General features: G+C 44.4%; 1 protein-coding gene across 1 annotated transcript in view; it reads right to left on the reverse strand.

Annotated features, from left to right (window-relative positions):
- Positions 1-27131, reverse strand: part of LMX1A (LIM homeobox transcription factor 1 alpha) — a 163311-nt gene extending 136180 nt beyond the window's left edge. The window contains exons 1-2 of the mRNA XM_004464833.4: positions 26469-27131; positions 24074-24260 (exon numbers count right to left, since the gene is read on the reverse strand). Coding sequence (XP_004464890.1) covers positions 24074-24260; positions 26469-26544 — 263 coding nt within the window. The 5' untranslated portion in view covers positions 26545-27131. The remainder of the gene's footprint in view (positions 1-24073; positions 24261-26468) is intronic.
- Between the last annotated feature and the right edge of the window lie 387 nt (positions 27132-27518).

A 27518-nucleotide genomic window follows, 5' to 3' on the forward strand; every position in this document is an offset into this window, starting at 1 on the left:
GTAATTAAAAGCGTGAAAGCAGCATTGTCTCAATTGGTAAATCCTTCTTACTAGGAAGCCTTTCCTTGGGAATTCTCAAATGTGGGGAAAGGCCAAAGCTCCCACCACCCCGCCACCCCGCCACCTCTACTTAGAGAGCCCAACAAGGAACTTTAATGGAAAAACATTTCCATCTAATAAGGAGGCCCAGAGTTGCATGGCTTCCTTCTGCCTCTAGGGTTAAGACTGGGTTTTCCCCCAGTTTTCTTCCTTTTCCGGAAGAGGAATGAGAGTGGAAGGAGAGAAGGGAAAAAGCACAAGACAATCCGGGAGAAAGAAAAACTCACTCACTAAACCACTGAGCTGTGCCCTAGCTCTTTCTCAGTGTTTCATACAGAAACCTCTGGTGAGCTGTCCACTGGGTCAGCTCTGTTCTGTGATTAGTGTGGGGCACAGAGCATGCACTCGTCTAGGTTTCAGTCCCAGCTCCAGCAACAACCTGTCAGCGTGTGACTGAAGCGGGACACAGAGAGAGGCCCACATTTCTCATTGTGTCTCTGCATGAAGGCAGTCACACGGCGCTACTTCCCTAGTGTGGAAAATTAACAAGCAGGTACAAGTGAGCCTGACAAGAGCCCCTGGTCCAGGATGCGAGCTCCCTGTTACACCTCTGAGCCCGCCCACCTACCTGCAAGTCAGCCCGGCACCGGGCCAGGAGCCCGCAAAGACTGAGACGGTGATTCGGCACAGGGCCTTGGGGCCTATGCAGCTCGTGCACGTGAGCGCAGGATGGCTGGCATCCTGCTGGAGGCCAGGCAGTGCGAAGGAGACTCGGAGAAGTGGATCAAGAGAAAGACTCAGTCCCATCCAACTCGGCCACACTCTCAGACACAACTAGAATAAAAATCGAACCAGCCTTAATTTTCCAAAGAGCTCGAGATGTCCCTTCACATAAATCCTCCTAAATAAAAAAGGAAGTAATGCCTGCCCTCTTCCTCCACTCTCTTGGGTCTCCTGGCAGATCCAAAACCCACATGGAAAAAACCTGGCTTCAAAAGACTATGTGGGTTGACGATGCAATTGTCAGGAGAGAAGCAGCGATTTGTCTCTCTAAGGCTGAACTAGCAAAATACAAAATGGTGATCACAACTGTATCAATGTGCACTCGGGCACACCTCACCCCGTGGTGAGTGGAGCCCTGAGCTGAGAACTATGGGGGTCTCGCAGAGAGAGGAGATAGCTGAAATGTTTGGCTCAATCTCTCAGCAAGTCTGGCACTCTGTCCCTAAAAGATATCAGCACCGTGAAGGCCATTCAGTGAAAGGCAACAAGCATGACATGGGTCTGGGAAGACTAATTCACATACAGCATAAAGGGAGTGAAATTGAACTACCTGTTAAATGGAAAAAGAGAAGAGAAACAAGGCAGTGGAAGTAGTAAGATCACATTCAAAAATCTCCCCAAGGAAGGCCCTACAGACATGCAAGCGAATAAAGAGTAACAAATCAGAGAGGGGAAAAACGGCAGAGTTGGATGGAAAGACTGTTTTTAGAAAAATCTGACAGAATACCTCTTACCCACCTCCCACAAAATCGAATCCCATGGAACACAAAATAAGTTATAAAGAGTTTTAACTGAAGTGCACTGACAGTCCAATGGCTATCTGTAAGGCTGCCAGATTATTCATGGACATGTATGAAGTATCTGTGCAGCCCAGCCAGGGATCAGGGTGCTGGCTCTGCCACTCCCCAGCAATCTGACTTCTAGAGATGGAAAAGAGAAGACTGAACTCACAACAATATGAGTAAAGGCTAACACAGAGCAATTAGTCTGTGTCAAGCATAGTTCTAAGTGCTTTATAAAACTGAACTCATTCCATCCTCACAACAATCTTGTAAGGTAGGTATTGTTATCTCCATTTAAGAGATAAGGAAACGAAGGCATAAGATGTCCGAGGTCACACAGTAAGTGGTCAGTCAAGATCCGAAATGAGGTTTCTCACCCAGTAATGGCCAAGTAGCTCCTATAAGACCAACTCTCACTCAGGTAACAACAAAAGCCTCTAGACAAAATATTTTTTAAAAAACATTATCTGAAGACACTGGACAGTGATCAAAAGCAGGCAGACACTGAAGAGGAGTCAGCATGTTGAAGAAGGGACTGGCACTGGGCAGGTTTTTTCCCGGCTTTTAGCGTAAGGTAGGTTCCATGTTACACCACACCCTTACGAGTTAGAAGGACCAGAGGACAGTTTGGGGCAACCACAATAGTGAAATAGTGAGAAAAGAAACCCAGAAAAACCAAGACAGCAGGAGCCCAAAATTCTGTATATAAACCCTGCCCAAATCTCTAGCTCACCTCTGAAACACACAGGTACTCCACAGACTCCAAGCAGTCCAATTCAGGATGAAAGAACTGAACTGAGATTCTAGCTGTAGCCCACTGCAGGGAGGAAGAGTGTATAGCTTGAAATCAGCCAAGTTACCTGCCTGCTCATCATTTTTCAATAAAATAAAAATGCTCTTTAAAGGAACATAAGAATCCAGATTATCTGTTATGTATCATGTCCAGGATACAACCTAAAGTTATTAACACAACCCATATTCAAGAAAAAGAAAATCGAGAGAAAAGAAAATCAACAGAATTGAAATGATCCAAATGTTGGAATTAGTTCACAAGGATTGTAAAGCTGCTTTTAAAACTATGCTCAAGAATGTAAGGAAAAATAAGCTAAAAATGAATGAAATGATAGACTCTCATCAGAAAAATAGAAACTACAATACAAAAAAAAAACAACCCAAGTGGAAATTCTGTAATAGCATTGTCCTATAGAACTTTCTGGGATTATGGAAATGTTCTATATCTTTGCCGTCCAATACAATGCCAGTAGCCACATCTAACTATTGAGCAATTGCAGTGTGGCTAGCACAACTGAAGAACTGAATTTTTTTATTTTACTTAATTTTAATTAATTTACATTTAAAGAGCTATATGTGGCTAGTGGCTACTATATTGGGTGGCACAGCCCTAGAACTAAAAAGTACAACATATGAAATTTTAAAAATTCACTGAAAAGTCTTAATAGCAGATTGAAAATGACAAAAAGAAATGAAAAAAAAGTGTACATGAATTTAAAGATAGATGCATGGAAATTATACAACCACAAGAGCAGAACATGAAGGACAGGGAAGTAGTAAATGTATGTGTATAGATGCAAGATTCTCATGTGCTACATGCAGTAGTACAATATTAACCCTACATAGATTCTGAATAGTTAGGATATATATTATTATCCTGGGGGCAACCACTTGAATATTAATAATAATGTAAAGATATGTAGTTAAAAAACTAACTGATAAATTAAAATGAAATTCTAAAAAAAAAATTCCATTAATCAAAAAGAAGGTAAGAAAAGAGGAACAAAAAACAGAGCGCACAAACAGTAAATAAATAGTAAAATAGTAGATCTAAACCAATGATATCAAAACTACAGTAAATGAAACAGATGTGGCTCAAGCAATTGGGTGCCAGCTTACCACATGGGAGGTCCCAGATTTGGTTCCCAGTGCCTCTTAAAGAAAACAAGCAAGATAGTGGGGTGACACCACAGGCTGACACAGCAAGCTGATGCAACAAGAAGGCAATGAAGAGACACAACAAGTGGAAGCAGGTGTCTCAAGCCATTGAGTGCTTCCCTCCCACACAGGAGGTCCTGGGTTCGGTTCCCAATGCCTTCCTAAGGAAGAAGGCAAGCACACAACAAATGTACAAAAAGCTATTTTTTTTTAATTATATTAAATGTCAATGGGCTAAACACTCCAATTAAAAGAAACAAGTTGTCAGAATGCATTAAAAAAAGCAAGACTCAACTCTATGCTGTCTATGGGATATGCACTTTTAAAATAAAGGTTTGAAATTGGGCAATGTGTCTCCTATTGTTAACTATTAGACTTTATATCATCTATGAAGTGTCTTCCAGCTCTAAAATCCAAAGATTCTATATATGCTAATATGTATATATATGTAAATACATATATAATATTTGTAACTACTATATACTTAGGATACAATTATAATAATTAATGGTCAAATTTATGTGTGCCCAAGCCTAGAATAAATGGTGGAAGGGTCAAGTCACAAAGTTAAAAAACACCCAACATGGCTTATTTTGTTTCTCAATCAACAATCATTCTGTCGAGTAACCAGATGACATTTGGTACCTAAATCAGTAATTGTGTCCAGAAAAATCACTTCATTTATTCTTGGAGAGTGCCTTGAACAAATCTGTTCAGCAACAGAACTGTCCCAGAACTGCTCAAATTTAAATTTTCATGGAAGGAATAGGTATGACCTTTCTACACAGTCTGGTGATTAGAACAGAAAGCATATCCAGGGCTTTGACATTCAGACCAAACAGCTGTGATACAGTTCAAAGAACACTGGACTTGTCATTAGAAAACCTGAGTCTGATTCCCAACTACACCACTCAGGAACTATGTGACATTGGGACCAATACTTAACCTTTTTGAGTCTCAATTTCCAAACCTCAAATGAGACTGTGGTGATGATTACGTGACACAGGGTCTGCTTACGCAGACTTTTTAGGCTGTTGCTCTCACCTTTCTACCTGGACATCCCTCTTTCTCTTCCTTTCTTTTACCTCAAGAGTCAGCACTAAAGCCCACCTTTTTCAGGGTGATGTCCCATCAAATTTCAGATAGCATCAATCCCCCCCTTTTAAAAAATGTCCCATTACACTCACTGTCTTTTCTATATAGTTTTTCTCTAAATGATATTGTAATTTGTTCCCTGGTTGTTACATGCATGTACATCCTCACACACACACACACACACACACACACCAAAGTCACTCTCTCTAATGATGATGACCTCTCTGAATTTTAATGTACTTGTTGAGAAAAGAAGTAATTACCTTGAGTGTTTTCTAATGTCCTTTCCAGGCCTATGGCTTTTCAGTGCCAGTAAAACCTCAAAGCTGTCTGGTTTTTCACAGTTTTTGAAGTACCTTTGCATAGAGTGTCTCATTTGTCGGCCATGTGTGGTAGAACTTGATTAGTCTTCCTTAGAGAGGTGAAGAGGAAGGTTAAACTCAGTAACCAGTAAAGCTGTAGGTGCAGAGTAGAGTAATAGTTGATGGGTAGATGGGTTCAAGAAGGCAAAACGGAATCAAGACACTCAAAACAGCTGTACCACCAAAACCAGGATGACTTAGCATGCACCATGACATGAGACTGCAGACCAACCCACAACGGATATGAACAAAGCAATCAGTGGTTTGCTGAAAAGATCAACTAATCAAGACACAATTCAGCTGAAAAGGCAAATGCTAAAATAAACTGATGCGGAAAATTTCAGAATCCACAGTCATAACTGTTTACAATTTCATAATGATGAAGATGAGGAGGAGTTAAAATTTACTGTTTCATGCTATTTACATTCATCATCTCATTTAAAACTCATAACACTCTTATTATCTTAACTTCACATACGAAGAAACTGAGACATAAAAGACAACAAACAACCTATCCAATGTCACACAGCTAGTAAGCAGAAGATGCAGGATTGAAATGCAGGCCTGTCTAACTCTCAACTACCCTGCCATTATTTCAAGACAGAACATACAAAGTCACAGAACGCATTGTGGAGAAAGCCAAAGTACAGCGCAATAATGCGTCAGTTAACAAATACCACTGAGAACTAAATTCTTTTTATGCCAAAGTTGTCCTGGTCATGAAGGGAGGTGAGAAGAAGTACGCTCTTTTTTGCACCCAGCCAGTATATAACAACTGAAGCAGCAGCAATGACACATGCTGGGAATGAGGTCTCTTCTTGGGGGTCCCATGTCAGTCTTTCCTGCTGCGAGAGATGCAAAAGCCCCTTCTGAAATGCCCAGTTTCTGGCAGTGGGCCTGGGAGCCACAGCCACACCCCAGCAGCCCCATGGGTTCCGGAGCTTTTTATCTTGTATTGAGTCACTGAAATATCTCTCCTTTATTAAAAAAGGTCTTACTGTGTGTTCAAATTTGGAGGGAAAACATTTTGCATAAATTAGTATTGATTCTGAGTGGACAGAAAGAAAACCAAGTTGTAATCTGTAATTACATAATTTAAATTGCATATTTTTAGTAATTTGTATTGTTTATTTAAAATATGACCTTTCTCTCTCAATACTCACTGCCAATAGTTTTGCATGGAAGCTTCTAAGTAAAAATTAATGGATATCCGGAGGAAGATCTACTCGACTTGTTTGTAAGTAAATACTGAAAGTTGACAGAAAGGGTGACTTTCAAAAGAAAATACAAATTCAAAGACCTTGAACCCTCTCACAAAAGTTAAAATATTCACACAAAGCATAAATATGCATAAACTTGGGTGTTGTAGATATATTTGAAAATTGAAATGTGCATCCACCAAGTAAATTACAATAAGCAAAGTGATTAGAGTCCATTCTGTGGTCTTCTTTATGAAGGATAATCTATGATTATCATCATTATTATGTGTACCTTCTGAAAAAGACTGAACCTCTGTTAAACATAACACCTGGAAAATTCACACATATTTGTGAAAATCAAGTGCATTATTTCTTCCTGACAGCTGTAATCAAGCAGTAGAACTCAGTTCAATCTTCAGTTGCCAATAAATGATCACAATTGGCAAGAAGAATAAATGCCAATGTAACAAATTTGCTAATTATCTTTCAGTTTATGATTAATGTAACAAATAAATAATGGATGACTACAGCTTAAGTTTATTAGTCAGTCAATATAAACCACAATGGTAAGTAGATTTTGTTTTAAAGCTCCTGTTCTCAAACCAAGTGTTTTATTTTTTATTCTTGATTTTTTTTTCTTGAATCTGATGTGTGTTTTTACTTTACAAGGCAATCTGTCTGCTTTTATATCCTGCTAAATTATTAGGTATATCCACTGAGAATTCTTAGAAAAGTAATGCTGAGGTTTAAAAGTAGTGAAAGAAACAAACCACTGGTATGAGGATTAAATTGCCCATATGGGCATAATCTACAATCTGCTGACATTGCTAAACATTAGTGAGTAAATTACTAGTATAATTAGCTCCCATTTACTGAGGATCTTTACTAGATGCTTTATAAACATACATGCTCTTTAATCCCTACAACATGTAAAGAGATAATTATTGCTTTTAGAAATAAGGAAACAGATTCCTTAGAGGTTAAATAACTTTCCAAGTACTAGAGCTGGGATTTGAACCAACGTCCATTGGAGGGGGAGGGGGGAGTGCCTATGTGTCTCTCTGCCCTCCATTCTTACAATATTATTATCTCAATGTAAGAATGTACCCTAATATCATCCTTTTCACCCAGATCAATAACTCTCAACCACTTCAAAATTGCAGGCAAATTCTAGAATCTGATAAAATCTGTGGATACTCTCCCCAATAACACACACATACATCCTGATTTGGAGGAGGGGCATGGAATTCAAGGGATTCATAGATATCTTGAAACAAAACCCAATTTAAAAACCTCTATCCCAAATAGAGTCTCCAAATATCAACAATGCTGGATTTTCACTTGCTTGCATCCTTGATACTTTCTCCTCCCCTTTGGCTTCTGAAGTTTTTCAAGAATAAAGCAATGGGGAGCTAAGGCACAGAATACTGTCTTGCCCACATCCAAGAAAGCTCTGGCTGCCACCATGCCACCACTCCATTGCATCTTCACTGTCTCAATAAATGGACCTACCATGTACCAGCTCAGGTGAAACATCTCAGAATCCTCTTTCAGTCTTCACTTTTTTCTACTCCCCACATTCAGTTACTCCAGTCATTCTACAATGGCCATTGGGGGCCTATTATGTCCCAGGCATTAATTAGATTAGTGAACAAAACCACCTTCCAGTCTCTTGCCAGTGAACAAAAAAAGCTCCCTGTTCTCAGGAAGCTTACATTCTAATGAAGGAAAAAAATGAGACATACTAAAGAAGCAAAATACAGCATATGATGGTGATCTGGGAAAAGAGAAAATAGGTAGAAGTAATGGGGACGGGGGGTGCAGGGGATGGGTTGCAATGTTAGTAAAATGTTCAGGGTTGATGGACATTTAAGTAAAAACATGCAGGAGGGGTCAGGGAGTCAAACATGAGAATATCTGGAGGATGGTCCACTTGATTTGTTTGTTAATTGGCTTTCTTCCCCTCTAGAAGGTCAGCTCTTCTAGAAGTTGACCATAGAAGGAATTCTCTTTATGTTGCTGTTCACTGCTGTGTACCATGACCCTATAACAATGCCTGGTACACAGAAAGTGCCCAGTGAATATTAGTTGAATAAATAAACAAATGAATGAATTAATTAATTAAAGATTATCCTTCAGGCTGACCAAAAGTGAAGATTAGGACCACAATTTTAAATCTTACACTAAATATACAATATCTTTAATTAAACGGTAAATTTGGGGCATACAGAAAAATTCTGAGTTAAGACAGGTTCACCTGTTAGGAGGACAGACCAAAAAATTATCTGAACTCCAACTCAAGAACAGTCAAACAAGGAATGGGCTTAAAAGAAAACAAGAGCTCCTATACCAAATAGGGTTTTTAAATTAGAAATGACCCTTGAAATCTACAACTTCTAAATACTGAATGACTCATCAATAAGATCGTCAGTGATGGAACACTGTCTCCTATCATGGGGATCTGGTAGAACAGATGCCACCAATCAGGAAAATGTCAGGTGTTGTCTTATCTTATATTCTCACCCCATCCCTGCACTCCTCATTACAGACCTGCAGAACCAGAGGACTTACTGTGTACCAACATCCTTGGTTTTCAGGCTTGATTGTAGCTTATTAGATCAATCTCTTATCCCTTGGTGCTGGTGAGACTAAGGACAGGGGTTGGTGCCATAGAAACCAAGGCATGTGGACTGAGTTTCAATCTCCTGGCATAAGTTAAACTTCTGACCTTGCACAGAGGTCCCATATATGCATAGTTACAAGGATGGAAAGAGTGTGTACTTCCATATGTGTGTCTCCACGTGTGTTACTACTGAAAAAAAAAAGGGGGGGGGAACCCAAAACACACATCTCATGTTCAAGAAGGCTGCAAGTGAACACTGAGGACCAAGTGACCCTCCCTCAGGCACAAGCCCTGGACACAGATCTCTCCATTATGTTCTCCTAAAAACACAAAGAATAAGTACCATCTGGACAGGTACCACAATCAATTGGAGGACAACAAACAGGACATATTCTCCTTCCACCTTTTCCCCAGAAATTAACTCAATCTGGCAAAAGTCAGGAAAATGAGCTCCGTTAATTTCATGGCATGTGACTTTACTGATGGCAAGTCCTACTGTATTACAGGTAACGTGAGTTTCGGAAACTTCTTTCCTCCCTGATTAAAGAGCAATGTCAGGGCAAAGCTGAAATCACTTCATCGAAACAGTTCAACTTCTGAAATGCTGTACATCATTAAATTTTTAAGGGAATCCATTGGGGAGGTCCTTTAATCCTTTAATAATTGAGTTGGGGGGAAGAGGCCAGTGATGGAGAGCAGTTACCTTAGCTGCTATTAACTAGGTTTGGCTACTAATGGCTTTCCAACAATCCCACTGTGTCCATGTTGCCATTTAAAAGAGTGCATTCCATTTGGCCCTTGCTCTTTAACTGTCAAGAGGGAAACTGAAGAAAATATATCATTAAGTATTGTAATTTGTATTGTGGTTCTCCACCCAGTTCTCCCTTCTAGCACTATTAAGTTCAGTCTAAACTAAGTTCTAACAACCAGTTGACAAGTAGAAAAATTAATTCCATGAGTTAGTTTGGTATCTAGGATATTAAATAACCCATCAATGATATATTTCCCACCGAATTTACTGGCCACAGAGGCAGAGTCATTGGAAAATAACTTCCATGACAGCACCTATTTCAGTTTAATTTCCTCCTAAGTTAAAAGGTCTTACTCCTTATGATCATGCCACCTTTTCTTTCCTAGGCTCATTTGGATATGACAGCCCTACACCTAAAAAACGATTCCCATTCATCCATTCACTCCCTGTCAAAAAATTAACATTCCACCATTCCACACATCAGGCAGTTTATGATCATGTTCCACACCTCAGGGAAAGACACTGCAATAAATGCGATAGTTTCAGAGTTTAAATGACTTGCCTAGGCAACCCAGCCAAGGCAGAGGCTAAAGCAGGATTAAAGCTCAAGGATTCTAAAAACCCACCCTTATCCCCTAAGCTGCCTCCAAGCAAGTAAACACACAATCCATGTGGACAATACTAACAATTGGAATGACAGGGGGTCAAGAAATGGCCACCAGGGTCTGGTCAATAAGGAAAACGGTGCCCATATCCTGGGCTCCCTTCCCTTGAGTGTTCTCTTGAGTATCCCTGGAAGCAAAAGACCTCCAATTGAACGGCAAATGGATGGTCGAGTTGCCGAGGACAATTGACTAGCTCCTGGCCTGGGGAGGCCTGCAGATCTGGGCTATGGAGAAGTGTACCATGGACCATGCCATAACCTAACGGATTAGGATCATGAAAAGGAAGAAGGCAGAAAAGTTCCTGATACCTGAAGAGGAAGGAATTAGCTGGGAACCTCATTCTGCTGTCATCTTCAGGCTGTGAATAAGGCTGATCTGGTGAAAGGCGCGGTGTGGGAAGCCACAGGGGGCACCTCCGGAGAGGCCCTGAGAAATGATGGAAAAGAGACCCACCTAGTGCTGGCCTTGGTCCTGTGGTGTTAGAAGGAAGTTCCAGGGTACCAGAGATGGCCAAGGTAGATGGAAACCCAGGTGCTGGTTCTCCTGAGGGCTGCAGCGACCCACAGGTTCTGTGGTCAAGGCAGATGGCTCTGGAGTTCAGGGCCATGTCAGTTGGCCCTACTTTGGAGTTTGTATTCCTGAGTGTGATGGAGTTGGACTCAGATATAACCTGTCTACACATGCCTCTTCTGTTACTTTTACTGGACCTGTGGTTGGCATTTGGGTTGGTGTATACTCAGGAGACCTGAATCTCTGGACTGTCCATGTGACGGCCAGGGCCTGGGCCTCAGCAGACTTGCAGCTCCTACTCTCTGGTTTCTTGGACTTACCCTGGCCAGCTGACAGGGAGGTAAAGAGGGTCAGCCACCACACCAGGGAGCCAAGAGTGCCTACAGCTGCAAGCAGGAGAATTGCATCCATCATCCATGTGGAATCTAAGGCCCCTCTTGATGTAGAGGGGGACTGGACACAACTGTCCCAGGGTCCACAGGATGGAGGAATAGAGTATGGATTAGAGTGGACTTACTGGTGTTCTGCTGGGGAACTATTGTGATTAGTAAGGGACGAAATTGTAGTAGTGATGTGGAGAGGGCAGCCAAGGTGGCTGCCGATGGTAGGGAGACGGAAGAAGAGATATGGTGTGGGGGCATTTTTAGGATTTGGAGTTGTCCTGGGTGGTGCTGCAGGGATGGATGCTGGATGTTGTATATCCTACCATGGCCCACTGGGTGGACTGGGGGAAAGTGTGGACTACAGTGTGGACCACTGTCCATGTGGTACAGCGGTGCTCCAGAATGTATTCACCAGGGGCAGTGGATGTGCCGCAATGATGAAAGAGGTTGTTGATGTGGGAGGGGTGGGGTGGGTGGGGTGGGGGCTATATGGGGACCTCATATTTTTTTAATGTAACATTGAAAAGAAAATAAAGAAGAAGAAAAAAAGGAAGTTCCAGACAATCCACAGGGAAATGCACAAAAGAGTAAAAGGAATGCTTGGGATAGGGCAAAGCAGGGGCAGAACCTGTGCCTAGAGGTGGCCCTGATGCTTCCCCAAGCGTCTCCTCCATCCAATGAATGCTCCTTTCTCTCCTGGACTGACCTCCTCCTTTTCCTGACTAAATTCACCTTAGCCAGCAAGGAAGCTCAAGTTCACCCCATCCTAAAATATTTTCCCTTCATTCTACCTCCAGGTGCTATCTTTCTTTTTTCCCTCCTATTTTTCTTTCACTGTCCATCTTCTTCCATTCCTTCAATTTGTTTTTACTGCATAACCCATTAAAATGTTGTCCTGTTATCTCCACTCCTCTAATGAAACCACTCTTGATAAGGTTACCAATGACTAAATGCCAACTCCAAGGGCAAATAAGTGGTCCCCACCACTGCCCTGTCTTCCAGAAACCCACTCATCCTGGGGCTCTTTCCTGCCTCTCTGTATTCCATTCCAGATTCTGTCAGGGCTCCTTAAATGCCAGTGCTCCCTCAGGTTTCATTCTCTTCCTTGAAGCTCTTTTCAAACCTCAAACAAGAATCACTTGTTCTATTCACCCAATATGCATTAATTTATCAATTATCCATTCATTTATCCATTCACCCAACATGTATTTCTCAAATGTCTACTATACGTCTAGTACCATGCAAGATGCTGGAAATAGAAGGGTTAAAAATAAGTAAATAAATAAATAGGACCAAAAACAGGAAGATCCCTGCCCTCATAGGATGTATGATCTAATGATAGAGACAGACAATAAATCTGTAAATAAATCTATATTTCAAGTTGTGATAAGTACTATGAAGATCATGTATTAAGACAGAACTAAGCAGACCCATTTAGGTAGGAAGGTCTCTGTCCCTCTGGTCCTGCCGCTCTTAAAACAATTTCACTTTTTAAAATTCATCCGTTTAATTTATATCTCTAAACTGTCTCCGCTAGACTGTAAATACAGCAGGGCCTGAACTTTATCTTTATTCACTGCAAAACAGGAATTTAATAAGTATTTTTGATGAGTAAATGCACGAATGACTTAATTAATAAAACAACTGGTTTATCAGATTCCATTTATTTCTAATTTTGAGAAATCCACAAACAAGTATATAAAATGTGTTCCAGTTCCTTGCGTATCACCTAAGATCTCTAGTTTCATTAAATACCCGTTTACAATAATTAAATTCAGGATGTACATTTCATCTCTCTGCAAGTAACCGAAACTAGTTTTAAGAGAACAAAGCACCAGCAGTGGTGGAAGAAATAATACAATTCCAAAATACTTAATTTTCCTTAGAACCAATATTTGAATATTCCTCTTTGGATTCTGTCAAGCCAAGTCATAAACAAGAAGGATGTCAACAGTTCTGGAAATGAGCCTCACCTCAGGGCACAGGGGGATCTTTTCTAGCTGAGGGCTGGGCTTGTTTGAAAATACAGCACAGTTTGGAAGAAAACTTGGAAAGGAATTATCTGAGGAATGGATGGACAGCTGTTGGTTAGTCCCAATGAAAGTTATGTCTGGAAGACTCCGGATCTGACATTTAACAGTTCTGCTGCCAAATGCACAGACAGGCTCCCAGAATAAAAGTCACCAATAGCAAAACCTGGGAGCTGGAAAGAAGGCAAATGAATGTGATCCACCTTCTAGTCATCCTTCTCATGGGAAAAGCAGCTATGCTAGACGATGACAGACACCAATCCAGATGGGATGGGATGGGATAGAATGGAATAGAATGGGGCAGGATTGGATGGCTTTGCGCCTGTGGAGGAGTCTGATAAACAGGAATGAGAAGTGTACACGAGCAGCTTTCACACACACACACATAAACACTCGGGCAATCCTAATCCCAAAGACTTCCTTTAAAACCACAGAATACTAGAAACAGCTGACCATCGGAAGGCTGCCTGGAAGCTCAAGTATCTAGCAGGTGGGGACTTGTTTTTCAAGAGCTGGTTCAACAGGACAAACTGAGAATTGTGATCTCACTGGGGTGTGAACACCAGAATTCAAGCAGCAGATGGTGAGCTTTAGTGGAAAGGCCACTGGACCAGGAGGCAGTGGCCAGGGACAGCATCTCAGCTTCTCTCTTTACAAGCGGCATGACCTTGGACACGTTCTTGACCTCTTGGAGCCTCAGTTTCCTCAGCCATAAAATGCAAGGGAAAATATTCTCCTTGCCTCACATCTCAAACTGTTGCAAGAGCCAGTAGAGATAATATGTGTGAAAGCTCTTTGTGGATAGAAAAGGATACATTTTCAACAAATCCATTTATGCCATCTTCTATAAGACAGTCATTGATCTTCATGCTTTACAAATATTAACCCAAAGCAGACATATGAGGCCAGTACTATTATTATCCCCATCTTAGAGGAGAGGACACAGGCACAGAAGCCTTAGCCCAAAGTTACACAGCTAATGAGCAGCAAAGCTAGAATTTGAACTCCAACACTCTGGTTCCTGGGTGTATGCTTTTAACCACTACATTATGTTCAGTTATTACATACAGTTCCTAAGAATATGTATAAGCTTTTACTCATATTTTTAAAACCTGACAACAGTAACACTCAATCTTTTAGAGTACTCCATATTTACCAAAAGGCTTCTCATGTTCATCACCTTATTTAATTCTCATGATAACCCTCTGAGGTCCCTATTATTATATTCCTTTGTACAGATGAAGAATTGTGGCAGCCACCTCTCTTGACAGTTGGACAACTATTTCAAATTAGTTTCCAGCAATGGAGAGAAATGTACAGCATCCCAACCATTCATACACACCTGTCCAACCCCTTCCATCTATGGAAATGGAGTTTTGAAATGGAAGATCCCAACCAAAAACAAAGCACAAAGTAAATAAAACCCAGAAGAAAAGAAGTGGTGTATAATCAGAGGCAGGGTACCCATACAAAGTTTTGCATACTACCCAAAGTTATGTCCTCAGCTAAGGTACCATTTCAGGGCCTAAAATGTTACCATAATATAGTCAGTTCTTTGACTGAACTCCCTTCCAGTTAAAAAGTGTCTTTGGAAGAATAGCATGTTATATGCATCCCAATGTGAATTCTTTCATAGAATCCTCTCCACTTTGACCGCTAGCTAAGAGGAGGGCCCAGCCTGCATGCAGGGGAATTGGACATTTCAAAGGTCACAAGATGAGTTCAGAGGATACGATGAGCAAGAAGCTGAGAGCCTGACAATGGGGCTAGAAAATCAGCAGTGGGTTGAAACCAGGGATTCAAGGTGCGGTGAGCCTGGGGAAAGGGGCAGTGCGGGAGAAACCGCGGCCAGCGCCCTGCGGGTAGGGCCACCCAGGATGCCTTCCGAAGTCCACCTCATGGCACTGCCACCGGCGTCCGTCTCTGAAGCACTGTGCCCACGTCCCTGGGCCTCCCAGGGAAGACAGTGGCTGTCACTACCAGGGAGCACAGGCACAGCAGGAACCCTGCCTCCACGAGGAGGGGCACTGGAGAAGGGGTGTGGGGGGACCGCAGCGGGGAGGAAACTCTCGATGGTTATGTTAAAAAGGATTTGTTCCACTGTCAAAACCCGAACACTCTCCCCGAGAGCCAGCCTCAGATGGGACGGCAGCCTGCAGGGACAGGGAGGGGGCAGGATGCTATTAAGGAGGGGCTTTGGAGGGGAGGAAAGGAGGCTGAAATGAAAGAGGGAGAATCTGGCCAATGGCAGGTGTGGCCGTAGAAATCCACCTCTGGACCAGGATGGGCCAAGAATGCCTGGGGGTGCGCGGGAACCGGGCTCTGGTGTTGCTGACGGGGTCCCAGACAAAAGGGCTCCCAATGCCACACTGACTCCCTATGGCAGGGGCAGCTCTTTAAATCCAGGCCCTCGGAGGGTCCCCCCAAACCCTCTTCTCTCCAGGAACTAGGTGATGATGGCCAAGCTCCCAAACCTGCCGAAGTCCCGCCGTCTGCACGCCACTGCCCGTTGCCTTTCCCCAGCCTCGCCTTGGAGAGAGACATCAACCACGGTCCACCCTGGAGCTGGGGCCCCAGGCCAAGCTGGCATCAGCCCCCACTCGGGCTCAGGCTGACCCTCAGGCTGTCCCGGGGCTCAAACAAAGATATATTCGGACCCTCCCACCGAGCTGAAGACCGAAGGGACAGAGGGAGCTGGCCTTAATCTGCTGCGCAGTGAATGACAACAATGTTAAGAATGAAAATATGGTTTGGGGGGATAGTCCCCAGGAGCCCAACATTTTGGTATTTAAGGGAACTTTAATGAGCTTAAGAGACTAATCTGGAGTTCGGGAGGGGGTGTTTTGTTTTGTTTTGTTTTGAAAAATCCTTTTAAAGGCTCAGGAGGCTGTGATGGGGAGGAGTCAGGAGAGGCTGCGGGGTAACTGAAGGGGTGGGTGGAATTAGGAGAGGAAGGTGCTCCACAGACCTCTTTTCATTGCAGCTGGCAGAAACTGCTCCAAGAGACAAAGGGCTGTTCTTACCGGGTTGGAGAAGTGGGGACTTGTTCAAAGAAGCAGCAAAACATTGAGAATAGTTGCTACAACATGGATGAACCTTGAAAACATTATGCTAAGTGAAATAAGCCAGGCACAGAAGGACAAATATTATACAATTCCACATACATGAAATATCTAGAAGAAACAAATTCATAGAGGCAGAAAGGGGATTACAGGCTACCACGGGCAGTGGGAAGGGGAATGGGGAATTGTTGCTTCGTGGCTTCAGAATTTCTATTTGGGGTGATGAAAAGGGTTTGATAATTTCTGATGGTGATGCAGCACAACATTGTGAATAAATGCCACTGAATTATATACTTAAAAATGGCAAAACAATATGTTATATATCCGTTAGCACAATAAAAATATTTTTTGAAAGTTGAGAGAGATGTGTTTACATCCTGTCAAAGTGCTAACCACACTTCTCACCAAACAAGTCCTTCTCTCCTTTTACTGGTGACAACATCAGACTAGGGCACTTCTTCAACCCACCACAAAGCACCCATCTCTAAGGACAAGACATAGCCCAGCATCTACCCCGGTGCCAGGCACTCTCTGCCAGGTTTTCAGGAGGCCATAAGTGGTCATGCATAAGAGTAATGACCAGGGGCCCCTGCAAACCAGAGAGCAGAAGCCCTCGCCAATTATTGAGCTGAGCCCTCCTCCCGCAATACCTGGGTAGCCATGTGGCAAGGCCATTATTTCATGTATCTATAAAGCTAATTAGGCCCATGCAAGTGAGAGGATCAAAAGAGAACTAACCATCCACAAGAACAGCCTGGAAAAAAAATAAGGTCATTGATGAGCTGGAGTTTGAGTTATATCTGATTTTCACAAGAAACAAGTTAATGGAATTCCACGGGGCATGGGAGGTAGGGGTGGGGGAGGGAGAAAGGGATGGAACCAGAGGTAAAGTCCAGATACTACCTGTGGTCCAGCCCCAGAAAGGCTAGACGCTGAAGATACTTTTTATTTGATCAGGGTTTATTTGGGGCTTTCAGATAAGGTAATCCAATCTATAGTGCCCAGATGTTCATCAGAACTTATCCATTATATGATAAGAATGATAAAGCATGAGTTAATGGTGTAGAGAGACTCTAGAGACCTAGAGAGTTGGAAAAGCCAGATATATTTGCTGTTATCCAAAAACAGGGTCCCCAAACTGGAATATTAAAAGGCTGGAAGAGACCAATATGTTTCATGTGACTTCAGTTCAAGGGCTAGGAAAAGCTGCAGCCCATTTTTTATTTTTAGTTGTTATGACATTATGGTGCAATAATGGGGAATCTGGTGATGGTTCCATTAAATTCTAGCTAATCCATGTGTGGCGACCAGGTGACAAGCTCCAAAGATGATTTAGTTGCTTGGTTCACCACTGGAAAGCCAGCAAAGGGGTAAGTTTTCAAAACCCTTTTTTAACTAACTACCCAGATGGGGCTATTTGGGATGGGACAGCATCTACCACCAAAGGAGGGAACTGAGATAGGCCCCCAGGTTTATTCCTTATGTATTATCTTCACTGATACTTCAGTATTTCTGCTGCATTCCAACTGCATCTGCTCTGTAATGCCAAAAGAAACTTAATCCCTACCCTAAATCTCATTTTATTTATTTTCAGTAGTGTGAAAGCAAACATGTAGCAAGATTACAGTGTTTACACCTCCTTTTTCAGTGATACAGCTCTAATCCTCCTGCAAATTAATGCCAGGGCCATAGCAATTTTATTAATTTCACCTTGGCTAAAAATAGAGAGCGAGAGATAATTGTTTTTACTGAAATAACAATTTGACATTTGGATGGTGTTCGCTTCATTTCCTCAAAATGGTCGGCAGATTTCATTTATTATATGACAGAGACAAAAAGCTGCAGTCGACATCGGTCAAGGATAACAAGGCTAATTCTAATTGCAATAAATTGAATAAAACATCTCACATTGTGCAAGTCAAAGAAACTAAGGAAAACATGCAAATCCTACGGAGGACCAAGCCAGATTCTCTCTAGGTACCAGAAAATAGGCTGTTCTAAGGGGGCACCAGGGAGGAAAATGCCTCTTTTCTCTATCGCCTCTGATATTTTCTGCCAAAATCTTTTCTACACTTTGTTCCTAAAAATTACCAACCTCCCTAAACCAAGTCTGAAAGGGCCACTGGCAACACCACCATTCTATATGTCACTAAGAGACTTTCAGGAAAAGTCATATAGAAATAAACTATTCCAAGGAGGGTCTCAGGCACGTTGGAAATGGGACCAGGCCCTCTCAGACCTGGAACATTTCAGCTTCTGCACAGAGGAAGAGGCGCTCCCGCCCTCAGCCCTCCTCGCCTCACCCTGCAATTAGGTGGACTGAGAATTTCCCTCAAGACGTAAAGGGGCGCTTAAAAATTCATGCCAGAAGGACATCAAACAAGAAAAACACTACAGTGAAGCCAAGATTTCAAATAATAGTTAGGACAGAAATTATTTTTAAATTTTTGTATTGTGAATATGATTGCACTTTTCCCCCCAGACTTCATGTCCCAATCGTTACACAGCTGTCCTTAATAATCAGCATGATTCAATACTGGTTATTTCAAACTGAATATAATTCAAATAAGGGCATTTTGTAAAATATATTTACTCTAAGTTTTAAAAAATTTCAGATAATATAATGAGTATTTTAATCCTTGTCTATTTTCTCACTTGTAAATGCTGTGACTTAAATGATCTCTTTGACCATAAAAAATAATTTCCTGATAATTAAAGAAATGGAATTTTTCTCATTAGAGAAACAATAAATGCCCAATATCTCTAAAACAACTCCCTAGATTTAAAAAGCAACAATGATGAGTTCTCCCTCAAAGCAGTAATGTATTTTGGTTAGTGCAAGATTTATAAATAAGAAAAATGAAACATCTTAGTTTCATTTGCATCTTAGCAAGGCAAACAATAAGCTATCAGGGAAGCTCCAGTCATTGAGATCTGAACAACTAAATCAACATTCTAGCCAGGTTAGGCACAAAAGTCCCAGGACTCTACCATGTGTAAAACTGGATTGGATAAAAAAAAAATTTTTTAATGTGCTCCATAGTTATAAGGATCATAAGAATCTCAGAAGCTGCTCTAAAAAGCAGTATTCCTATCTAATTCCCAGGATACTGTTAATATCTACTGCTGCCATCTAATTTTATTCCAAAAATTTAAGTCTTAGATTCTAAGAAAGCCCTACCTAGGGACCAATACATACAAAAAGAAAAAACACTTTTGAGCAGGGAATGTTTCCAATCACCCTCTAAAATAAAAGAGAGAGAGATTAAGTTTGGATGCACACACACAGCCATAGCCCATAGACTATGATTATTCCAAGCTAAGCCCCCTGCAATTTAATGCAGACATAAATTTATTACCTAGCTATGTTTGATTTTTATATTCCTTACATTTTATTGTGCCAGGAGCAGGGCCAACTGAAGATAAAGTAAACCAAACTTTAACAATTGCCTCTGTAATTTCATCTGTAGGCTCCTTTCATGAGTAACTGCATGCCCAATTTTGATGTCCAAGTAACGTCACAGTAATAAAATCAAACTAAGTCTCCTCTCTACACACACATCCTACACTACGCTTGATAAAATGCGGAATTAATTCTTTACCGATCCTAATAGAGATCACTGCCTCAGCCATTTCACCACAGGGCTGCCAATCTGTAGGTCAAAAGGAAGGCCCAGAGAAAGCTTTCTGTGCACTATCCCCTTTCCCCCATTTCAATTCCTTTCTTGAGAATAATTGGTCTGATCCAAAAGAAAGGGGAAAGGGGAAAAAACATTGGCCAGCCCTTGGAGGAAAGGATTCCCAAGGCCTGGGCTTTGCTGACATGTGGGGAGTTATGACGCTGTGAGAACAATCCTGATGACAGCAGTACTATCCCACACTGCTCCTAGGATGTCCAGAACAATCTAAGGGCTAATGATAAACTTCATATGGGAGGGGAGAGGGCCCTGCCTGACACACAAACTGCCAGGCACATGAAAGAAACAATATAAACTTGATTTAAGTGTGGGATCTCTTCCAGAAGGCTTAATTATCTATTGTATTACCACATTCTGGTTATTCAGCAGCCTCTTCTGTCTCAGACTTAAGTCCAACGACAGTAATTGTTTGGAACAAATTCAGGGAAAACTCCAACCTAACCAGATCACAGAGGACTCAGTTAAATAGGGAACAACAGTTATATAAATAGAAATCCCCTAGGCTGGAAAAATATTTTGGTTGTCTGCTAAATTTCAAGAACGATGAAGACAGTGGATGCCAGTTTTCAAGCATCCACACCATCCTAACATGTTTTACATGCCATAGAACTCTATTATCAATTTTGTGAATTTATCGTCCCACCCAACCAGTTACTTTTCTTTGTGACATTTCATGAACAATTAAGGTTGCCTGCAGTCTTCATTTCTGGATGTTCATAGATCAGTTTTCTACACTCAAGCCTTAAAAGCTTATTTGTTCTGGATGATCATAAGATAAATTATTCCCAAGGCTGTCATAGCATATGAGCCAAACATTTAAAAGAACCCAGAAGTCTTCAAATGAACGGCTGTATCTATAATGCCACTGTCAATTCAGTGGTTTTTTTTTTAATTAGATAAATGTGGTGTTTGACATCATGAAGGTATAACAACTAACTAGTTGACAAATTTTCACTTTTTAACTGGCTACTTGACACCACCGATACATAGCTAATAATTCAAATGCAAAACTGCCCAACCTCCAAAAATACACTTACAAATGGCTAAATATGACAATCCCTCTTTGTTAATGACTTTCACTGATAACTGTACATTAACTATATATAACATCACTTCAATGTGTAGCATTTGAACTGTCTAAATTTTAGAGACAAGGACACATCCTGAATATTAATTTTTATTAATTGCTCTATAATTTAAACCATCACCATTGTCCTACCACTTAACTTCAGTCTCCTTAGCCTTTCCATTTGCCTTGTCTGAGCCTCAAATTTTAAAGAAGATCCACCAAAAAGTGCAAAACTATTTTTATGAAGAAATCTGGTAAAGAGGGAAAGTACACTATAATATTATCTGCCCAAATCTTGCTCTCCATGATTGTTTCACTTATAATTGTCTAAAATTGAGTTGTATCCCTCCAGACAATAAAAATCTGGTCATTCCAGATAGCGTTTGTTCATACCATGTCCCGCACTCTAAGGCTCTCAAAAATAGTCAATAGTTAAGGTAAGAGATGGAAAATGCGCTAGGCTATAAGACTCCTGAAGGCAGGCTTGTAGACATTGTCTCAATATCCTCTCATCAACTAGCCTAGAGCTTTGCATGGAGACGCTCAAGAGAAGTTTGTTGAATATAAGAATGTGTCCCAACTCTTATTTAAAAAACAAACAGGAAAAAAACCTCTTTTCTTTCCTACAGCCATATGATATGGACTAATACCATGAAGCTGCCAAATATTCGAAAACCCTGTTTGTTGGAAGAAGAATGGGTTTGGAATAGGGACTAGAAATTTCATTCCACATGAAATAAAATTAATGTGAAAAACAACTGAGAGCTGGGCACAGACCAGTGCTGATAGTGTGCCATGAGCTGAAGAGTATGATCAACTCAATTTTGAACATCCATGTCTCCAAAAAGTATTTTAAAATTAAAAGTAAAAACCCTCCTTGTAACATCAACACAGATGTAGCTCATACCACTCTATAAAATCTTCTTGGTTCTGGCCAACAGCTGGCAAGTTGATCCCTGTAATTTTCTCCTTGCAGGAATAGCTTTGTGAGGGGTGAAATGACTCTCCTGGACTAATAAGCCCCAACCATACCCAACCTGGAGGGCTGCAATGGAAGGGACATTGTTGTGTTAAGTACTTTACAACAACTGTTTCTTCTCCTCTTGACACAGCCTGACTTCCTTAAAGAAGATTTGACTGGCCAGACAGCTGTGTTGACCCTTAAGCTTTCTTTGATTCGTGATTTTTTTTTCTTAACAGAATAGAAATTCACAACCCAAATCCTTTCCTAAGCTCCAATACTTTTGAATTTGCTAGTGTTCTGCCTGAAGGATGTGGACATTTCAGTCATCTATAAGCAGAAAGATAAAGATTGGGTCTACACAATACCAAATGTATTTAGATGAAAAGCAAGAGCGGGAGAAAAAAGGGAGCAATCAACCAGAGGCTTTATCCAAGGATGATACTTGAAGTTGCGTGGGCAAAATCTGGTTAATGACCTAAAAATTGCACTTTTTACTGGGACACTGCTGCAAAAGCATATCTTCTTTCAAAAATGTTAATAATTATCACTTCAGGAGGTCACGGGGAGTTTTTGCATCTTAATATATTTCTGCATTGTCCAACTTAACCAAAACCAAGGATTTTGTTTTGTTCTGGAAAATGTAGTTATATTTTCAAAACTACAAAATCAATGTCCAGTACTCTTTCTACATGAGGAAAAAATTCAACCGTTCTATGTAGGGACAGAAAGAATTTTTTTGGTGATCACTAAGTAATCGTTTTGTCAGTTTTTAGTACACATCAGAGCTCAAGCAGCGTGGAAACGAAAATATTGCTGTTCTTTCTGTGTTTTTGTTGTTGTATTAAGACTTCTCCCACACACTCCCTTTCATTTTATCTTTTAAATTGCATGATAGGAACTACTTTTCACACACACTAAGTCTCCTTTGATTATCTTTATATAGTGCTGTCCCTTTTATTCTCCAGTGGCAAATGCAGAATTCTGCGCAGGCACACCCGCTCACACACTGTCGCATATACAAGTCCTAGTGTACAAAGCTGAGGCCTCCGTTTCAAACAGTTTTCCATCTTCCAATACCTTCACCGCCCTGCGAAGCCGATGTCTTTATTAATCAGGCATTTTCAGAAGGAAAAGCCGCTTTCCTTTCTTTACAACCACTGGGCTCTCGTGGGCCGGTGGGGCGAGAACCAGAAAATCCCTCTAACCCCCACTCCCTGCTCTCATCCAGGCTTTGCGCATTCCAGAAATCTAGATTCGAAATAAGCCACTTTCTTAAATGGGTGCTATACCTCCCTCCCGATTCTCAAAACATCCCAGAGCGTTCGGGTCCACACGAGGGAACTGAGCTCTGCATGGCAGAACCGCAAACCTATAGGGCACTAGGGAGGAGGTGGAGGGGGGAGGAAGGGTCTTTAGGTCAGGTCCCACCTGGTGGCCTAACAGCCCTGGCGCCCGAGGGCTTTGAAGACACCAGGAGGTGGGATGCGGTCAGAGCGGAGGCTAAACTCGAAGTGCGCGGACCTCGAAGGGGCACCCACTCCATTTCGGAGCCGAAACTGTCGCGCCCACAGCCAACGCATCCGAGCGGGAACACGCGCAGGGGACCAAAACCATGCGGTCCGTACAGTCTCACAACCCGGCACACGCGCGAGGGTGGTGCACGTGAGTGGGTGGGGCGGGGTGCGAATCGGCGAGGAGACACGGGCCATTGGCCGGCCGCAGGCACCCTGGTGAAGGGCGCGGGGCGGGGAGGGGGGGGAACCAAGCTTCATGGAATTAAAGACACCCGGAGGCGTGACCTTTGGGAATGGCCGAGTCGGGGAAGGGGCCTGGGAAGGCTGAGAAGAACGAGCCGAGCAGACCCTGGAGGGAGGCAATCGCGCACGCTTCTGCCGGGCCGGTGGTGGTTGCGTACAGCCGCGCAGATTTCTGCGGCCTCCCGGGTGGATCCGAGGGGCTAAGTGGGCGTTTTGCGTTTCTGGGCGTGTGCGGGTGCCTCCTGCTCCTTCCAGAAACGGAGAGGGTAAGGGGTGGGGGGCGAAGTCCCCAGCGCAGGCGGCTGCTGGTGCGCGGTGCGCGGTACGCGCGGCGGCGGCGCGGCCACTTACTTCTCGTAGTCATACTTGCAGTAGAGCTTCTTGTCCCGGTAGAAGCAGGTGGTCTCCAGGGGCTCTTTGCAGGAGGCGCACTGCACGCACTGCTCATGCCAGAAGCTGTCGTTGAGCCGCAGTAGAAACCTGTCCGAGATGACCCGCTGACAGCCCTCGCAGACAGACTTGGGACTCACCGCTCGGCCTGCAGCAGCAAAAGACGTTTGCGGGTGAGCCGCGCCGGCCCCACACTGCGGACAAATCCGTCCCGGACCCCCTCCTGATCCCTCCCGCGCCCACGGATGTCATTCCCCCACTCCCGAGCTACCCACCCCAGGGAACCCCCTTAATTAACCAAGCGGAGACTTAGAGAGAGGAAAAAATTCCCCCCAAAATGACTTTTCTCATAAAGGGGAAGTATGTGGGAAAGGTTTAAATCATAGTGGGGGGAGGGAATCCATAACTGGACTTTAATTATCAAACATACCCAGAATTGCGCGCCAGCGTTAGCGCGTCTTGTAAAATTGACTCCCTAATAAATTTGCGCTCCCAGCTTTATCAGGTCGTAATTAGTTATTAAATCACTCACTATTCTTGTCCCTGTTGACTATTTTTGAAACTGCGGAAGAGTGAAAAGACGTTTTTGTTTATACAACGCAATTCTGTTCCTTTTTTTTTTTTTAAGGGAAACATTAAAAAAAATTTTTTTTCTTCATAGAGTCTCGTGCTTTCGGAAGAAGGATCACAAAGTCTCACCCAAGGGAAACCTACTGTTATCAAAACCGATGAACCCCCAAACTGCTGCGTCTTGGCTAGCGTGCAATTTGCAGATGGGTTTTTCATAATTAAGAGGCATCAAAATAGGCGGAAATATTTTTTTTTAAACAGAAGAAAGCAGCAGAACGCGGGGACGCCGCGGAGGGTTCCAGCTAGGTTTCCTGGCGTCAGGCGCGTTCAGCCGCTGTGCGTGGGGGCTAAACGAATCTCAAACCGTCTTAACGCAGAGGGCAGAGGCAATCTGTTCCTACCCCCTCTGGACTTCTGTCTACTTTGTTTCTTTGCTTGGGGTGGGGGGCGCCGGGCCGCCTCAGCACGCTTCACAGCTATTTCAGGCAGGCCTGGTACCCCGGTCACGACACTCCTGCTCGTGGTTTCCCGTGGAGCCCTGATCCCCTCGCCGTTTCCCTGCTGCTCTCTCTCTCTTCTTTCCCCCTTCCGAGCCGGGCCACCGGCTCTAGAGTCGGGCTGATCTATTTGGGGGCGCGGGCTGGTAAGGATAGGGAATGCAGCCAGAGTTTCCAATGTTAAAATTCTCTTTTCTTTCTGCCCCTTCTCGACGTTGGGAACGGCCGTGGAGCGGGGGCACAGGGCAAGTCGAGCCGCCGGCTGTGTGCAGGGGAGTTCGCACGCTTTCGGCGCCCAGTAGGCAGCGCCTGCTGGCACCAGCGCCCTACATCGGATGGAGAGTCAGGATGTTCCCAAAAGAAGGGTTGAAAGAGGCGAGAGTAGTGTGCCTGGTTTCGTTTCATCTGGGGTGGAAGGTGGGGAGAATTCCTCTCCAGATATGGTTTCTCCAACCGGACCCTCTTCCTCTGCCTTCACCCAATCTAGCAGTTCCAAGTGAGGGAAAGAGGCACGAGGTTTAAATGACATAACGAAAATCATTCTCTCTAAAATAAAAATAAAACACGCGCTTTCCAGGCTTGCAGACACTGGGGGGGGGGGGGGGGGGGCGGACACACCGCAGCAAGAATCCCTGGCCCCAATTCTGGGACACCCGCGTGTGGGCCCCTTTTTCGGTGCTCGTCGTTCGCGGCTTCTCCGCGGTTGCTGAGAAGGAGTTGGGGAGCGGGGGTGGGGGGGTACCCGCTGGACCCAGGATCCGGCTCCAGTTCATTAAAGCCGAGGCGAGGGCCCCGCCGTGCGGGTTAATCCCGGCGCTGCGCTGCCCGCCGGCCCGGAGAAACCTCTCGGCCCGAAGCTGGAATTGGGCCTGGAGTTGGTAGGAGCGAGAAGCCACCTCGAACTTGGGTGCTCCCGGCCGTGGGGCTCCGATGCCCGACCCCGGGTCGCTGAGAAGCGGGCGGCATTTAGGAGACGTCGATCAGCTCTGTGATTAAAAATCCAGCCACGGGTATTTTTAATCACTTGCCACTCAGACGCCTGAGAACAAGCTCGCCCGCCCCTCGCGGCTGTAGGGAATTCGGTGCCCGGCGCTTGGGGCCTGGGGCGGCTTGTCGGTCTGGGGTAGGAAAGGCAATCCACAGGGACCGCGGGACAGACAGGGAGTGGACTCAACTGACTGCTGGAAGCGGGGCGCTAGCTCCCACGGGACCCTCCCGTCCCAGCGAGCTGGGCTCCTGGGGCCTGGAGGAAAGAGGATGCGCCTGGGGTTCGTGGCCTGAACGCTCACCCAGAAGCGAGGAGAAGGAAGCCGAGGTCTCCATGGCGCTTTGGAAGTTCTCCTCCATCTTCAGGCCGTCCAGCATGGTCGGGCCGGGCCGGGAGGACCCACGGAGAAGAGGGAACGGGGCGTCTGGCGTCGGTGCCCGTTGGGACGAAGCGCCGGCAGCCGCGCACTCCTGGGAAAGGAGGGAGGGAGTGTCCGGGCGACCCGCACGAGTCAGGAGAGTAGAGTCCAGCCAAGAGAAATGAGGAGGAGAGACGAGTTCAGAGTACTGCTCTCACTGCTCTGCTTTCACTCGAAGCCAACGCGTTATGTACTTAGGCCTCCGCCCCCCAACTGTGCTTCTCCTTCCCCAATCCCCCTCCCGCCCCCAGGTTTGCCATCCTGTGCCCGACTCCGCCCCAACCTATACTGATGTACACCCTGGGGACATCTCTGCGGGAATCCAGCTACCCGGGAATGAAGGGGATGAAAAGAGTGGGTGTTTTCCCTCGCGAGGCCCAGTCCAGACACGCGGGACGTCCCTGTCGAGCCCGCTGCCGCCCTCACCTGCCCCCAGCCCGGAGGGGCAGGCTAAGCGACCCGGAGAGCGTCCCGCCCGCTCCGGGATTCAGGGCGCTGCGCTCCGGTGCGGGGCGCGGGGCGCCGGGCGCGCAGGGAGGTCCACCCGCGGGTCGGCGGATGCCGGGAATGTCTGCAGGAGCAAAGGAGTCGCCTCGGGGAGGAGCCGCGGCTGGTCCGGCTCACTTTTGGATGCATTTCAAATCAACTTTCAGAAACACGCCCGCTGGAGCCGGAGCCTGGGAACGCGCAGCCTCCCTTACCTGATGGGCGAGCTCGCTCCCGCGGCAGGAGAGGAATGAAGTTGCCGAGCGCGCGGGAAGCGTCGGTCGGGGAAGGCGTCGCCCGCGAGGTGGCGGCTGCTGCGGCCGCTCCGGGGCTGGCGCGCACGGGAGGGAGCCCGAGCGAGCGCCGGCCCCAGGCTCAGCTCTTCGGCGCGCCCGGCCCGGGCCGGGACGTGGCGGCCGGCGGCCGGCCTTCTCGGGACGTCCCGCC

Source organism: Dasypus novemcinctus, chromosome 13, assembly GCF_030445035.2.
Source record: "Dasypus novemcinctus isolate mDasNov1 chromosome 13, mDasNov1.1.hap2, whole genome shotgun sequence".
NCBI lineage: Eukaryota > Metazoa > Chordata > Mammalia > Cingulata > Dasypodidae > Dasypus > Dasypus novemcinctus.